The 18,171-nt window shown below is 43.5% G+C and overlaps 1 protein-coding gene across 11 annotated transcripts in view; it reads left to right on the forward strand.

The window, feature by feature from the left end:
• ppfibp2b (PPFIA binding protein 2b) overlaps nt 1-18,171 on the forward strand; it is a 76,951-nt gene that overhangs the window by 26,436 nt on the left and 32,344 nt on the right. For 6 of the 11 annotated variants that reach the window (XM_072663339.1, XM_072663329.1, XM_072663331.1 and 3 more), the window contains 3 exons: nt 7,139-7,276; nt 15,547-15,750; nt 17,812-17,907. In XM_072663339.1, coding sequence (XP_072519440.1) covers nt 7,139-7,276; nt 15,547-15,750; nt 17,812-17,907 — 438 coding nt within the window. The remainder of the gene's footprint in view (nt 1-7,138; nt 7,277-15,546; nt 15,751-17,811; nt 17,908-18,171) is intronic. The other 5 variants (XM_072663330.1, XM_072663333.1, XM_072663335.1 and 2 more) reach the window with 3 other exon arrangements.

Consider the following 18,171-nt stretch of genomic DNA (forward strand, 5'->3'; position numbering starts at 1 on the left):
TCCTCGCTTCCACACTTCCTCGCTTCCTCACTTTCACACTTCCCTGCTTCCTCGCTTCCTCACTTCCTCACTTTCCTCACTTCCACGCTACCTCGCTTCCTCACTTCCACACTTCCTCGCTTCCTCACTTTCACACTTCCCTGCTTCCTCACTTCCTCGCTTCCTCACTTTCCTCACTTCCACGCTACCTCGCTTCCTCACTTTCACACTTCCCTGCTTCCTCACTTCCTCGCTTCCACACTTCCTCGCTTCCTCACTTTCACACTTCCCTGCTTCCTCACTTCCTCGCTTCCACACTTCCTCGCTTCCTCACTTCCACACTTCCTCGCTTCCTCACTTCCCTGCTTCCTCACTTCCACACTTCCTCGCTTCCTCACTTTCACACTTCCCTGCTTCCTCGCTTCCTCACTTCCACACTTCCTCGCTTCCTCACTTTCACACTTCCCTGCTTCCTCACTTCCTCACTTCCACACTTCCTCGCTTTCTCACTTTCTCGCTTCCTCACTTCCACATTTCCTCACTTCCTTGCTTCCACACTTCCTCTCTTTCTCTCTTTCTTTATTTGTTCTTTTTCATTTTTTTTCTTTCTTTGCTTTTATCTTTCTTAGATTTTTACCTTTTTTTCAATATTTCTTTTTTTGATTATTCTTTTTTTAAAGTTTCTTTCTTTGCTTTTATCTTTCTTTGATATTTCTTTTTAAAGTTTCGTTCTTTGCTTTTATCTTGTTTCATTTTTTCTTTTCTTTCTTTCTTTCTTTTTTTCTTTCTACTATCCAAAGATCTACTATCACATATTTCCCACCACAACATGTAGCTGATCAGTCTAGACATGTTTAGTGTCCAAATGTAGCTTTTTTACTTTTGTACTGAAGCAGCAAGACTCACTTCCTAACCTCAGACAGACGTGCTTTCTGATGCTGTAGGACACGCTGATGTCTGTAAACATGCAGAGAAAATAACAGTGTCATGTTTATTGTTACTTCACTGAGCTACTTAGAGACGCAGGGGAAGGTTAGGGGTGCAGCACCTCCACTATCTGTGATATGTAGAACTGGGACTACGCTGGGGCAGCCATGGACTAAAGGTTAGAGAAGTGGGCCTGGGACCGGAAGGTCGTCTGTTTGATCCCCTGGACCAGCAGGAAGTGTGTGTGTGTGTGGGGGATTGTGCTTTCTCTTCCCTTAACGTTCACGGCTGAGGTGCCCTTGAGCAACCTCCCGTTGTTCCCTAGATCATGAGGTCACTGCCCACTGCTGTGGGTGTGTTCTCACTGCCTTTAGTGGGAGGTGTGATGTTTAATGGTGGTAAATGGTGCTTTCCTGTTCCTAAACCTGCCTGAATTTGACCCTGATCCTGTTGAATTCAGTGTTGCGGCGTTGACGCTGTGGTGAGCAGTCAGATTGCAGAAGTGCAGCATTTTGAGCTGACACCCCATGTTCTGCTGACTCTGGTTCACTGTGTGATGATGAAGAGGACGGGTTGAGCTGATTGATGTGTAAAGCTTGTCAGTTTTTCTCTTCTGTCCCCCATAACCCCCCCACTCCCCCACCCCCACAGTGGCAGCACACCGGACAGGCCTCTGCAGCAGTGTGTGTGTTTTCAGCCAGACGAGGAACGTTCCTCACAGTCAGCATTCGACGCTGGTGAATGAGTGGTGGCGGTGTGTGTGAGATTAGTTAAACTGGTGTGTTGGCGAGTGTGTGCCTGGTTTGTTTGGCTGTGTTGAGTCAGTCAGTAACACCCCCAAACACTGCCGTAACTCCACACTCCGGACTGTGTTGGTAATGTGTTTAGCGCGTCACTCTCGGGGAGGGAGGGGGGGGTCTTCTATCTTGTATTTGAGGAAAAGTGACCTTCAGTCATCTCCTGCTGACGTAACTGACCTCACTGCTTCTGGTTTTTAAACTCAGTCTGAATGTTGACTGAGTTCTTAATGATTAATGATTCAGTGAAACACCTTCAGAGTCAAAACCAGTCACCTCCGTTCAGCTCAGCTCCTTACTTTCTTTCTTTCTTTCTTTGTTTATTTATTTTTACTTCGTTTATTTTTTTCTGTTTATTTTTTTTTTTTACTTTATTTTTTATTTTTACTATTTACCTTTTTTCTTGCATTATTGCTTTTACTGTCTTTTTTTACTTTTTCAATTTTTAATAAATTAATTTATTCTTAATTAATTAATTAGTGTATTTATTTTTGCTTTCTTTTTTATTTTGACTCTCTTTTCATTGTTTATTTATTTTTACTTTCTTTTTTCTTTCTTTATTTTCTTTTTTTAGTTTGACTTTATTTGTTTATTTATTCCTTTATTCTTTATTTTTACTTTCTTTCTTTCTTTATTTTTATTTTATTTATGTATTTATTTATTTATTTATTTTTACTCTCTCTTTTTTCCTTTCCTTTGTTTTTGTATTCTCTCTGTCAGTATCTTTTTCTCCATTCTTTCTTTTTTCTTTCTTTCTTTCTCTCTCTCTCAGCTCTGAGGTCTGATGGCTCTTGTGTCTCAGAATTTCTTGAATTTCTCCAATTGAATATAAGCTGGATCACAAACAGCCTTGGCACAGTCTTGGCCCAGAGCCGAATGTGGGAAATGGTCATGCAGGATGGTTTACTCACTGAAAAAGAGTCTGCGTCGTTCTGAAGTTCTGACCATGCATGAGCTCGAGTGAGCTGTGAAACATCTCCATGTCTCAGACGGGGACATGCTCAGGGACGGGCACCACCACAGCGGATATTGTGTGTGTGGACGCTTTCTCCTGTAGGAAGCTGCTTTGGCAATAATCAGATGCCGATGGAATGTCAGGAATCAGGGAGGGAGGCAGGGAGAGGGGGGAGCAGAGGGACAGATAGGCAGATAGAGTCCTCATGGCTTCTTCTGCTTGTCTGGACATGTGTGATCCCAGTTTGGTGTTTCTGAGCAGGGTTTGACCCCAGATACACTTTCAGAAACAGGAGCTGTACTGTACTCTTCAGCTGCGCTCACTGGGTTCTTCAGTACTTTACTGCAGTTCTTCTCTTCAGTTCAGTTCTTCTCTTCGGTTTCTGGCAGCAGTCTGTCAACATTTTAACTCATAATCGCAACAATATGTACTGAAAAAATGGGAAATTCTGATTTAATATCTAAATATATATATATATGTGTGATATTATTACTATTATTAAAATATATTATAAAATATATATTATTATTAGTCATAACATTATACATATATATCATTAGTATAGTATAATAAAGATATTTTTAGAAAATTAAAACTTATTACACAAAGACAAATTACTTAATTTCTGCAAATTTAAGCTATAGTCTCAAAATAATGATTTACTGTATTAAAAATGACTTGAAATTAAACTAAAATTAATAATTAATTAAATAATTACTTAAATGTTAAAATAACCATGAATCCACTCTGCATTTATGTTTATGTTTATTAAATGAATTAAAATAATGCTGTATTGTCTAAGAATACAGATTTAGGTCACCGCCATGACTTAATTTCTAATGGTTTTCTCGAATTAATAACTAATAAATCAAATTTAAAAATTACAGATTTTCTTTAAAAAATAAACGTTAAATTGCAGTCGTCTGCTCTGAGGACGGACGGCTGCGTCCCAGAATTTGTTGACTTTCTCTAATTGAGTTATAGCTGGATCACAAACAGCAGATCTTCAGGTCTGATGGACCTTAATAGACGTTAATAACAGATTTGTACCCGACACAGTCTCCTATTTGTCATATTACAGTCTTAGACACACTGACCTCTCCAGCCGTGCTATCAGTGTATTGTTCTTTATTTATTTGTTTATTTATTTATTTATTATTTATTTATTCTTAGTTACCTTCTTTTTCTTTCCTTTATTTATTTTGACTTTTTTTATTTTCATTATTAATTTCCTTATTGCTTTATTTTGACTTTATTTATTTATTTATTTTGACTTTATTTATTGATTTCATCTTTCTTTCTTTCTTTATTTCTACTTTCTTTCTTTATATATTTTCACTTTTTTATTTATTTTCTTTATTTTTACCTTCTCTTTTTTTCTTTCCTTTTGTTTTTGTTTACTCTTCTCTCTGTCAGTATCTTTTCCTCTCATTCCTTCTCTCTCTCTTATTCTCTCTCTCTCTCTCTCTCTCTCTCTCTCTCTCTCTTATTCTCTCTCTCTCTGTCTCTCTCTCTCATTTTTTCTCTTTCTCTCATTCTCTCTCTCTCTCTCATTCTTTCTCTCTCTGCTTTCAGGTCTGATGGACTTTAATAGACTTTGATAACATCCAGTGTTTCCTCCTGCTCAAATTTGTACCCAACACAGTCTCCTATTTGTCAAATTACAGTCTTAGACACACTGACCTCTCCAGCAGTGCTGTTTTGGTGTAATGTGTAGAGCAGCAGTGACCGAGACTCAGTTGTGTAACTCTGCAATCATCAGTTCCTTAATTCTGGTTTCATGTTTTCCCCACACTGCGCTCGCTGCAGCCTGTATTTTCCTGTACTGTTTACGCCGCTCTGAATATATGCTTCCCACCATTCGCGATTCTGTGGAATTACTTTAATTATCTCTTACCTAACCCCTTAAACTCCAGGTGGCATTCGGTAGCTACTGGATAATACACATTAAGATGAATGGCTGAGTAACAGGCCCCCTGCAGTGTAGGAATTCAGAAATCCACTCTGCTGAACTTTGCGTTTGGGGCGTATCATGCGGTGCGGAGTGGTATGCCTGAGATTGTGTACACACAGCCTGTAGATCTGCGATAAGCTAAACTGTGATGCCCCCCTCGATAAGTTCAAAGCTGTTTCGCCCCCTCCCTCCTTTTGAAGTAACAGCCGGCTCTGGAGTGTAGAAGTGTTGAATAACGGATCACCAGCCGCTCGCTGTCGGGCCTCCGGTGTCGCGGGCGATTAGGCTGGATTTTGTTCTGCTGGTGTAGCTCTGATCTCACGCTCGTTGTGGACTTAGTCTTCGGTCAGCTTTTTTGTTGTGATTAAGAGTGACGGGGCTTCTGGTTACGCCTGTGGGGATTTTGCAGATTCATTTTTAGACGAGTTGAAGAAAGCAGAAGTGTCTTTTTTTTTTCCTTGGAATGGAAACTAGGGGTTGTGAAATATAAAAGCGGTGGCTGAGGGTTGACATATATGACAGGACGGCTGTTACCATGTATAGTAATGTATAGTATAGAGTGTGTGTATTAGTGTGTATTTGGGTGTAAGTTTAGGTTCTGTTATTTTTTATTTTATTTTATTTTATATAGAAACACTTCACCAAGATAGATTTTTACAGGAGCAAGATAGGCAGCGGTGCATGTAACAATGTAATTACCACTGTATCGCATAAATATGCTATCCCAAATATCCCTGACCAAAGAAAAAACTAAAAATAATACTAAGAAAAAAAATCTACAAGAAAATCATAATAAAAGGGGGGTCGCGAGTCCGAATCCCGAGCCATACCACTTTGTCATCAGCAGCCAGAGTCCCAGAGAGCACAACTGTCCGTTCTCTCTCCGGGAGGGTAGATGGCGCTCTCTCCATCTGTGACGCTGGCCGGGACAGGCGTCTGTTAGCTGGTGCAGCGAAGCTGGGGACCTGGCGCTTTTGATAAACAAATTTGATAAACAAATTTATCTATTAAAAAAGATGCTGACAGACATTTATTTATCTGAAGTTAGATCAGGTCCTATTTTTATTATTTATATATTTAGTATTTTTTATTTAACCACTGTTTATCCAAGACAACCTCACTGAGATCAAACATCTGTTCAAGCAGGGCTTGATTGGTGGGGCAAGGTCCGGTTGCTAGTTTCCAGCCAGTTGCTGTGGTGTTGCTACATGGTCACTAGGCTGAATCTAGTGGTTTTAGTAATGGTGATTGCTATAGCATGTCATGTGTTTGCTATATAGGGTTGCTGCTAAGTGGTTACTGCGGTGTTGCTAAGTGGTTACTGCGGTGTTGCTAAGTGGTTACTAGGTGGTTACTGTGGTATTGCTACATGGTCATTAGACTGAAACCAGTGTTTTTACTAATGGTGGTCGCTAAAGCATGCCCTGTGTTTGCTATATAGGGTTGCTGCATAGTTGCTAGGTGGTTGCTATGGTTTTGCTAAGTGGTTACTAGGTGGTTGCTGTGGTGTTGCTACATGGTCATTAGACTGAAACTAGTGTTTGTACTAATAGGTTTTACTAATGGTATTCCAAGTGGTTGCTACAGCATGCCATATGTTTGCTGTATAGGGTTGCTGCATGGGTGCTAGGTGGTTGCTATGGTGTTGCTAAGTGGTTACTAGGTGGCTGCTGTAGTGTTGCTAGGTAGTTGCTTTGGAGTTGCTTAGTGGTTACTAGGGGGTTGCTAGGTGGTTGGTATATAGTCGCAGATGGCTGCAGGGGATTGCCAGGTGGTTGTTGTGGTATTCTGTGTGGTTGGTTGGGTGTTACTACTGTATATAATGCACATAAGAAGGGAGCTTTTGCCTCCCATTCAGTTGCTACGCTGAAACTGTACACATGCCCCCCCAGACTGAACGGCCTGGAACTGGAATGGTGTGGATATCTCCAATAGACATGCAAAAGAAGAGCAGCCAGCAGTAAGACAACATCACAACAATAAGAGTGATTTAAGGAATAGATCCGCCTCCATTTCTGGAAGAAGGAACTTCCTCAAGGTTTTGTGTGTGTGTGTGTGTGTGTGTGTGTGTGTTTAGAAGGATGTAAGAGGTAAGATTCATGGCAGTTGAGAGTTCGTCCTCTCTCCTCAGCTGGAGTCTCACAGTGCTCTGAATTTAGCTTATAGGGAGAGGAATGCAGAGAAAGACCATGTCCCCCTAACTCTCTTCCTTTCTTTCTCACACACACACACACACACACACACACACACACACACATGCAACATGTTGGACAGACAGAGGAAGTAAAAATAGCGCTCTTTGCGTGCATATATTTAGCGGTGCTTGGCTGTGATCCAGGCAGTGGAGAAGTCATTGCCCAGTAGAGCAGCAGTAAACTCACTGCGCTGGCCAGCCGATACTGTATACAAGTGTGTGAGTGTGTGTGTCTGCGTGTGTATGTGTGTTTATGGGTGCTCACGCTTGTGTATTTGTGTGTGTGTATGTGTGTGTGTCTGTGTGTGTGTGTGTGTGTGTGTGTGGTGTAGGAGCTCCTGAGCCGCACTTCACTGGAGACGCAGAAGCTGGATCTGATGGATGAAGTTTCGTATCTGAAGCTGAAGCTGGTCAGTATGGAGGAGGAACACGGACACACAGACGGAGACGACAAGCAGCACAAAGCGGAGGTACTCCTCTACCACCCTGTTACACTCTACCCCTCTACCACCCTGTTACACTGTAACTCTATTCCTCTACCACCCTGTTACACTGTAACTCTACCACCCTGTTACACTGTAACTCTATTCCTCTACCACCCTGTTACACTGTAACTCTACCACCCTGTTACACTGTCACTCTACCACTCTACTCTTCTACCACCCTGTTACACTGTAACTCTACCACCCTGTTACACTGTAACTCTATTCCTCTACCACCCTGTTACACTGTAACTCTACCACCCTGTTACACTGTAACTCTATTCCTCTACCACCCTGTTACACTGTAACTCTACCACCCTGTTACACTGTCTCTCTACCCCTCTACCACCCTGTTACACTGTAACTCTACCACCCTGTTACACTGTAACTCTACCACCCTGTTACACTGTCACTCTACCACTCTACTCTTCTACCACCCTGTTACACTGTAACTCTACCACTCTACTCCTCTACCACCCTGTTACACTGTAACTCTACCACCCTGTTACACTGTAACTCTACCACTCTACTCTTCTACCACCCTGTTACACTGTAACTCTACTCCTCTACCACCCTGTTACACTGTAACTCTACCACCCTGTTACACTGTCACTCTACCACTCTACTCTTCTACCACCCTGTTACACTGTAACTCTACCCCTCTACCACCCTGTTACACTGTAACTCTACCACCCTGTTACACTGTCACTCTACCACTCTACTCTTCTACCACCCTGTTACACTGTAACTCTACCCCTCTACCACCCTGTTACACTGTCACTCTACCCCTCTACCACCCTGTTACACTGTCACTCTACCACTCTACTCCTCTACCACCCTGTTACACTGTAACTCTATTCCTCTACCACCCTGTTACACTGTAACTCTACTCCTCTACCACCCTGTTACACTGTAACTCTACCACGCTACTCCTCTACCACCCTGTTACACTGTAACACTACCACTCTACTCTACCACCCTGTTACACTGTCACTCTACCATTCTACTCCTCTACCACCCTGTTACACTGTAACTCTACCACCCTTTTACACTATCACTCTACCACTCTACTCCTCTACCACCCTGTTACACTGTAACACTACCACTCTACTCCTCTACCACCCTGTTACACTGTAACTCTACCACCCTTTTACACTGTCACTCTACCACTCTACTCCTCTACCACCCTGTTACACTGTAACTCTACCACTCTACTCCTCTACCACCCTGTTACACTGTCACTCTACCATTCTACTCCTCTACCACCCTGTTACACTGTAACTCTACCACGCTACTCCTCTACCACCCTGTTACACTGTCACTCTACCACTCTACTCCTCTACCACCCTGTTACACTGTCACTCTACCATTCTACCCCTCTACCACCCTGTTACACTGTAACTCTACCACGCTACTCCTCTACCACCCTGTTACACTGTAACACTACCACTCTACTCTACCACCCTGTTACACTGTCACTCTACCATTCTACTCCTCTACCACCCTGTTACACTGTAACTCTACCACCCTTTTACACTATCACTCTACCACTCTACTCCTCTACCACCCTGTTACACTGTAACTCTACCACCCTTTTACACTGTCACTCTACCACTCTACTCCTCTACCACCCTGTTACACTGTAACTCTACCACTCTACTCCTCTACCACCCTGTTACACTGTCACTCTACCATTCTACTCCTCTACCACCCTGTTACACTGTAACTCTACCACCCTTTTACACTGTCACTCTACCACTCTACTCCTCTACCACCCTGTTACACTGTCACTCTACCATTCTACTCCTCTACCACCCTGTTACAGTGTAACTCTACCACCCTGTTACACTGTAACTCTACCACTCTACTCCTCTACCACCCTGTTACACTGTCCCTCTACCACCCTGTTACACTGTAACTCTACCACCCTTTTACACTGTCACTCTACCACTCTACTCCTCTACCACCCTGTTACACTGTCACTCTACCATTCTACTCCTCTACCACCCTGTTACACTGTAACTCTACCATTCTACTCCTCTACCACCCTGTTACTCTGTAACTCTACCACTCTACCTTACTACCACCCTGTTCCCCTATCAATGTGCCTCTCTGAATGTAACACATTGTCCATGTTCCCCTCTGTCATTACAGCACCATATAACCATCAGTCTGTCCCTCCGTCCCTCTGTCCCTCCGTCCCTCTGTCACTCCGTCCCTCTGTCACTCTGTCCCTCTGTCACTCTGTCCCTCTGTAAGTTCAGGTTTTGTTTAGATGTCCATGGTTTTTCAGCATGTTGGTGTTTTTTTCATACTGTGTAATTCAGCCTCAGACTCGGCCACAAGGCACACACTCTCTCTCTCTTTTCTCCCACTCCATTTAAGGCCCGTCTGGCCTGGTTCATCAGCAGCTGTGGTTATTTACTGCCCTTTTTTCTTGTAGACCACTATTCCTCCATAACGCTGGTGCTGAATTGCTCTGTTTGTGAGTTTAAGGAGTTTGCTGCTCTGACGCCTTGAGAAAAGAAAAAATACGGTGTCCATTTGGTCCAGAGCAAGTTCTGTGATGGCATTCACAAGGAATGGGTTGAATCTTTGGGCCTGTGCAGCTTCCCCATGCCAACATCATTGGCGTTGCAGTTTAGTCTAAGACACAGCTTAATCCAGTGTTGACCCTAGATGCTTAAAATAAAGGTGCTACAAAGGGATCTTTGAGAGAGGACATGGAATAACCACTTTTGGGTTTCTTTAAGAACCCAATGCTTGTAATACAGACGTATATGAAATACAAAGGTTCTTTAACCTATTAAAATCATTTTTATGGACATTGGTCTTTATGGAACCAAAAGGGGTTCTTCCATGGCTTCCATCTGCCAGAGAACTATTTGTGGCACCTTTATTTTTCAGAGTGTTTCAGCTGTTTGCAATAAACCAATCAAAGGAGACCCATTTAGCTAAAAACAGCTAATATAACCAGCGCATTCTCCAAATTCAACATAAAATGCCACTTTTAATGACTGCAGTCTCAGAATTACTCAACCCCTTCATGGCCATCGTCTTTAGTACTTAGTAGAGCCCCCTTCTGCTGTTCTGACCTGCTGCAACCATGATGCATAGCCAGACACCAGCCTGGCAGCGTTCCTGAGGAACTTAGCCCATTCCTCATGGGCAGTGACCTCCAGTGGCCTCCAGTTCTTTGGTTTGCTGCTGCAACTCCCTTCTTCCTGTTCCTCTTTAGCTTTATCGCTAAACAGAAGCTTGGGATTCTGTTCAGTGGAGAACTGAAACTGAAACATGGTCCTATGGATCAGCGGTAGATCTGTATGGGGAATAATGAAGCATACAATGCCTACAGTGAAGTATGGCGGTGGATTGGTGATGCTTTCGGGATGCTGTGCTTCCTCTGGCACTGGAAACTTGCAGGAGATTGAGAGCAAGATGGATTCAACCAAGTTTCAAGAAATCCTAAGAGAATCCTCTGTAAGGAAACTAAAGCTTGGACATCATTGGACCTTCCAACATGCCAGTGAGCCCAAGCATACCTCCAAAAGATATGAACCCCATAGAACATCTTTGGTGAAGTTTGAGGAAGGTGGTTGCAGCAGCAAACCCAAGAATATTAGAATGGGAAAAAAACCCATGTGGAATGGCTGAAGGATCCTCAAGAAAGCTACCAGAAGCTGGTGTCTGGCTATGCAACATGCTCTCTGTGAGGAAGCTAAAGCTAAGGCATCACTGGACCTCCCAACAAACCAGTGCATACCTCTCAAGCAAGTCCCCCAAGGCTTGATTGCAAAAGAAGTCCTGGAAGATTCTGAAGTGGCCACTGGATAGTGAACTGGAGGCCACTGCGCATGAGAAATGGGCTAATTTCCACAGGAACGCTGCCAGAAGCTTGGGTCTGGCTATGCATCATATTTGCAGGAGGTCAGAACAGCAGAAGGGAGCTCTACTAAGTACTAAAGACGCTTGTCATGAAATAATGAATTCATTCTGAGACAGCAGTCATCATTAAAAGTTGTATTGTGAAAGTTGGTACATTGTACTAATAAACCAAAAAATGCAATGGGATTGAATCATTTCCTTTTCTACTGTAACTTACTTATTATTTTCATATTAATCTTTGTTGTAGTTACTGAATAATAAGTGTTAAGATTAACAGATCGATCAATCATAAACCTACATTTTGAAGAAGTTAATAAATAATAAGAAACACAGCGTACACGGCTTCAGAATGTGAGCGAGTCTACAGCTAATTGAAACATCACTAGGTCGAAATGACAGCGCTTGTCTGGAGCTTTGGAATTCTAGCCATCTACATTTCTGGCCTTTCCACCCCCACAGAGTCGCCTTCAGGGGTTCGACGGACTCCCGGTGCAGAGAGATCAAACAGTTTCTTAAAGAGCTTCAGAAGGGCTCCATAAAACTCCTCAAAGAAATGTCTGACCTCAGCTTAGGTGGCCACTAAATAAACATCTCCCACAAAGAGTGTGTTCTCTGCAGACCACTGCAGGCCAGTGCTTTGGTCACGACCCCACAACGGCCCTGTATCTGGAGAATTCCGGTCGTAAAGGAGTGCTAACTGTTAGAGCTGTGAAGCATTTATGATGTTTAATCTGCTCTTCTTCTTTACTAACATTAGTCCTCAGTGATGTTGTTGCTTGTATTGTGAAATAGAAAAACACAATCTAGCAAAACCATGGACACACTTTATGGACAAAAGTTTTGGGACACCTGCACATTCATTGTTTCTTCTGAAATGAAGGGTTTATCCTCCTTTTGTTGGAGTTACTGTCTCTACTGTCCAGGGAAGAAGGCTTTCTGCTAGATTTTGGAGGATAGCATAGCTGTGAGGATTTGATTGCATTCAACAACAAGAGTGATAGTGAGGTCAGGATGAGGATGATCACCACCCCACCATCATCCCCAACTCCCCAACTCATGCCAGAGGTACTTGATGGAGCACTAACTCTCATTCCAGAGAACACAGTTCTTCCACTGCTCCACAGCTCAATGCTGGGCTTTATACCCCTCTAGCCCATGCCTGACAGTGTATTTAGGTCTACTGTAGCCGTTGGTTGTTACTTTGGTTACTTTGCTGAAACCAGAAACAATAAAAACTTCTATCTGATGATGCATCCTGATGGTGGGAGGAGCTTTTGATACACTACAACTGCATTTAGTTAGATTCTGAGTGTTTTCTTAGCAGAATTATGCTAGTGTTACCGCTAGGACACCGACTTTCACATGCGTATTCATTAGTTTCTACATAAGCAGCTATGCTAGCAGTCAGAATTACATTTTTCTAGTAGTTGTATGACATATAGGTGTTATTCATCCTGGGTATTGTAGTGTGCGAGGAATAAAAAACACCAAAAGACAGTAAAATCATGACTTCTGCCAAACCAGTAAAGATTTGGGGTACAGCATGCATTTTAAAAGCTGATTCTAAGCTAGAATGCTTCTTTAAACTTGATTTTGCCTATACCACCTAACATGAACATGCATGTACATTCATGGTCTAGATGGACTTGCCCTTAGATTTGAGCTGTAGCCTTTGCATGGGTGTGGTAAGTGTTAATCATACTGGTTGTAAGCGGAAGTTTTCTGATAGTAAGGCCTCCATTTCCTGTCCAATTCATGAGCAGGCTGAGTTGCGGCTAATTGCACTAGCCACAGTTCAGCCCTACCACCCACTGTCATTAAATCACTACACGCTCCTCCAGAAATGATATTATATCATAAATAGTTGGCCTTACCCAGTTTTATTATAGCGGAGATAGGCCTCACACTAATAGGCCTCTGACCAAAGTACATGTAGCGTATATGGAAAAACCGCCTTCCACTCTGTGGCAGTGACTCAGACGCTGCGGTGTGCTTAAATAAACTGCATTTTTTAAAAATAAACACACATTCGCACATTTCACAAGTGCTACGGCTCTGAAAGGCCGATGTGGAGTGATAAGGGAGGCCGGAAATTGCTGGAGACACAAAAGCGTGTGTGACAGACAGAGCGGCGGATGAGAGATGATGCCACGCACAAACACTCAGCACTGATCCTCTCAGCTGCTTTAACCAGTGGGGACAGTGTGGATACACCATATGTCCAAAAGTTTGTGGACACCTCTTCTAATGAATGCATTTACTTAAGTTGCGGTTATAGCTTGTCTATTGTCTAGAGAGGTCCTGCCAATAGAATAGGGACTCTCTGGAGCAGACAAACATCAACCTAATGCCAGGAGTGGGCTAGAGGGGTATAAAGCCCCCCCAGCATTGAGCAGTGGAAGAACTGTGTTCTCTGGAATGATGGTTGGTGCTCCATCCAATACTTTTGGAATGAGTTGGGTAGTTGTGGGCGAGGTGGGGTGGTGATCGTCCAGAATCCTGACCTCACCGTGTTGAATGCAATAAAATCCTCACAGCAATGCTTCTCCAAAAACTAGCAGAAAACCGTCTTGCCTGTACAGTAGAGGCTCTGTTACTCCAATAAAATAGCCTGTAGTATCAGTGTGTAGGAGTAGCAGGTGGGATTCAGCCACTGGTGTTTTACTGGTGTATATGCTGTTAGCTTAGTGCTAACATGCTACTAGGATCTCAAAGTGAAAATCTGAGCATTTTTCTTTCTAACGATCACGTTAAGAATCTTGGCAAAAGTCCAGAAATGGCTTAGAAATGACTAGAAACAATTACCAACCGCTGATGTTATCCTTAGAGGTCAGGCGTTCTGGGCCATAAATCTGTACCATCTATAGAGCAGCCGTATACAATCTCGGCGCCGTGGTAACCGAACCCGCCTTGCATGTGTTACATTAACAAACACCATCCCCACACGCTGCAACAGCTGCAAGTGCCCCCCTCTTGGTACATACCACAGGCACACACACTTTCACCGCAGACATGTCTCCTAAGTAGTGTGGGACCTAAATATAGGTGTGGAACGTGGACCTTATCATCAGCCTTAACATCAACAGGACATATCGAATGAAACTTCCTCTGCTTGGGGGTCCAAACGTGTTCTCCCAGGGCCTTCGACACCGAGGCATCACTCAGTCACATGCTCTGTCCGGCATGTGAGACGTTAAGTGGGAAAACCAAACTGGGCATTAGCATCCTCGGCGCTAAGCTCGTATCTTCTGAAGTGTGTAATTGTCATGCAGATCGGCTGCTGCCCTCACAAGTGCTGTAACTCAAAAAGTAGGTCAGTATGTTATTTACCCGACAAACACTGGGTTGCGACGGTGCCAATCCGTCCACTTAATATCTCCTCTGCCGTTTAGAAGCGGGAGGCGGTTCTTTAGGGCTGTAAAGGGTTGAAATGTAGGAGCCTCGCTCAGATGTCTTGTTGACAGCAGTTTAGGAGTGAAGCCAACCATGAGTGGATTTGCGACTAATGAGATACCCTTCCGAAATTCTGAAGCCGTACACTTATGAAATGCCTTGAAAAACACAGCGAGTGCTCACAGAGCTGTTAGTGGGCCTCACACACATCCGCTCTGTTCATCCGCAGTGTGTCTTTTATTTTTTAAGTGCAATGGGGCCGTTACTGAGGTCAAGATTCGATTGGATTTGAGTGGATTTTCAAAATTGTAAAGCCATACCACCCCGTAACAAAATAAGATGAAAAAAAAACAAAACACACATCTGTACATTTAAATGCAGTGTGTGTGTGTGTGTGTGTGTGTGTGTGTGTGCGTGTGCCTGTGTGTGTGTATTACCTAGCAAAAAGTATCATTTAGTGATAAAAAGTTAGCGGTTTGTGAGATGCTACCCCCCTTTGCCCGGTACCCTATATTAATGCCCTTTTGGACATCACATCGTGTCCTTCGTCCATGATGATCGTTTTGCACTCTGCTGCTTATACTCACTCGCTTATTTAGATGCGCAGCAAACCCTGTCATCACATGGCATCTTGGAGTGAATTCCAAACCAAGGGTGGTCATAATATTGTAATTTCATGATAAATGGACCAGTAGAAATGATCCAAAGTGGCCTGGTAATCTTTCTACATTGACTTCTATTGAAAGTATTTTTTGGAGATATGAGGTTTTTGCGTGACTGTGATTATGTGTGTTAAATATGTGGGCAGTGTGTTTCACAGGTGGCTAAAACATTTGCACATACAGCTATCACTGAATCTACCCCACATCCATGCTGTCCTCCCTTTCATGTTTCTTCCTCATCCTCATCGTCTTCCTCCTCTTGGTTTCTTTTTCTTGTTTTTGTGTGTGTGTGTGTGTGTATATGTGTGTGTGTGTCAGTGTGTGGTTAACGTAATTAGCGAGCTGCAGGAGCAGATGCGTAAGTTCCAGCAGGAGATCACCACACGCATCCAGGAGCAGCGGGCCCTCGAGGCTCAGGGAGACGGGGCGTCCCGGCAGGAGCGCGACCGCAGCCCCGACGTGGGCTTGGGCTCGTCAGACGCCGAGGACTGCAGCTGCCGCTGTAGAGCCGGGGGAGAGAACGTAGGCCGGCTTCTCTTCTGCCGTGGAGCTCGCTGCACGACTCTCTCTCTCTCTCTCTCTCTCTCTCTCTCTCTCTCTGTGCACACACTCACCCCCAAAACATAACCACTCTTCTCCCATCCCCAGCAGGACCCCAGCACTAACATTAACAGGCTCTTCTCACAGGGTGTCCCGAGCACACGTGTCCCGTTGCTGCCATGGGGGATTTGTCTGGGTTGCGAGAGTGTCTGCTGTGTGTGTCCTCACACTCTTCGTTTGTCCAGCACAGAAACACTTGACTGGTTTCTAGGCATTCCTGCATGATGGACCTGTCACTAACTAACTCAGTGGGTGTTGAGTGGTGTGTGGAGGTGGTTGACTCTCGTGATGGTTTACGCTCCTCTAGTGACCTCCACTGGCATGCATGTGAGCGGTTTGAGTAGCTTGTATATGTTGTGTACACTCAGTGGCCACTTTATCGGAAACCCTACGTTGCTGGTGTACACTTGGGAGACTGTAGCCCATCTGTTGATGAAGAAAACTGTAAAAAAAATTATAATATTGACCAGAGAAATCATCAGTAAAATCTGCCAAATTTAGTCAAATATTCTCTTAACTCATATTTTTCACTGCTGCATCTCAGTTTGGTCAACATTACATAGTGAACTGGGGCACCGAGTGGTCCAGCGGTCTGTTGCCCTGCCTCTGTGGCCATGGCACTTTGCCATCAGCAGCCAGAGTCCGGGAGAGCACAATTGGCCATGCTCTCTCGGGGTGGGTAGATGGCGCTCTCTGCCCTCATCACTCTTAAAGCAATGTTAAATGATTCACTAAAAATGATATATATGTATGTGTATATATATGTGTATATATATATATATATATATATATATATAAATACATATATAATAATAATTCCGTACACATCGACAAATGATTCAATAACGATGAATGATCCAGTGATTGCAATAATTTCAATAAGTTCAGTAACACCTATAAATGCTTCAGTAATGTCTATAAATGATCCAATAATCATTATAAATGATTCAGTAATGTCTATAAATGATCCAATAATCATTATAAATGATTCAGTAATGTCTATAAATGATTCAGTAATGTCTATAAATGATTCAGTAACGTCTATAAAGGCTTCAGTAATGTCTATAAATGATTCAGTAACGTCTATAAATGATCCAATAATCATTATAAATGATTCAGTAACGTCTATAAAGGCTTCAGTAATGTCTATAAATGATCCAGTAATCACTATAAATGATTCAGTATTGTCCATATATGATTCAGTAACGACCAAAAATGATTTAGTAAACACAATGAAGCTAATAAGGTGCTGTAAAGGGTTCTGTGAGTGATGAATAAGCTCATATTCATATTTTTTGCAGTGGTGTGATCCTCAAAGCCTGCATCATTGGTCAGTTTTTGACCCCAGAGACAATTTTTTTTGTCATATTGGTGCTACTCAGTGGGGTAGATGGGCTACATTCGGTCATAGTACACCTGTATAGTGGACCTACTGTATAATAAGGTAGGTGGAGCTCATAGAGTGGCCGGTGAGTGGACAAGCTAGGTGTGTCTAATAAAGTAGATGGTCAAATCAGCTGTGGTTTGATGGACAGCTGCTGTTAGATGGGTTGGTTATGGTGGAGGAGCCTGAGCTTGAGCCTGAGCCTGAGCCTGTGCTACAGAACCTGACTACTGACGTCACTAACTGTTGAAAGGTTTTTCCAGGGATTCGGGACTTCCTGCACTAAATGCACGGTGTGGTGTGGGCTCAAGGGGGACTCTCCTGAAATTTCCACCCCTCCCATTGGATTTGCTTCTGTAACCTCTGTGATGTTCTGATGTTCATTTCATGCCGTTGTAGGAAAAAAAGACATGGGTTTATATGGGCCTTGGTGGAAGTGTCTCTTGACTCCTAAGGTGGTAGTGCTCTATGATGACCAATCAACTGTCCAGTCTGACTGTCAGCAGTTTCCCATTGACGCAAGCCATGAAGTGCTTTCTGACCTCTGCCACGCTGCTGCAGATGTCTGATGATGGGTTTCCTCTGTGTTTTGCCGTCAGCAGGTTCTCCAGCAGGAGCTGCGGTTGTTGAAGACCAAAGTGGACGAGCTGGAGAACGAGAAGTCTCAGTATGAGAGAAAGCTGAAGGCCACCAAGGTAACGTCAGTCTTTCTCTGGCACCCTCCCCCGACCCCAGCCTTTGCTGACAGATCGCTGCCGAACCTCCGGACCCTCTTCTTCTTAACTCCAGCATAAACTAATAAAGCTCTTCTCCGACGCCTCGGTTTAATCACCGCTGCGAGCTGGAGGTACCAAAGCCTCTTAAGTGATTACTTTAAACCAGTAGCTCCCACCTCTTTAACTTGTTTGGCGTTTCACACATGCTGCTCGTGCTCTGCCTCCTCGAGATTCGGGGGGCAG

Source organism: Salminus brasiliensis, chromosome 19 (assembly GCF_030463535.1).
Source record: "Salminus brasiliensis chromosome 19, fSalBra1.hap2, whole genome shotgun sequence".
NCBI classification, from domain to species: Eukaryota; Metazoa; Chordata; class Actinopteri; order Characiformes; family Bryconidae; genus Salminus; species Salminus brasiliensis.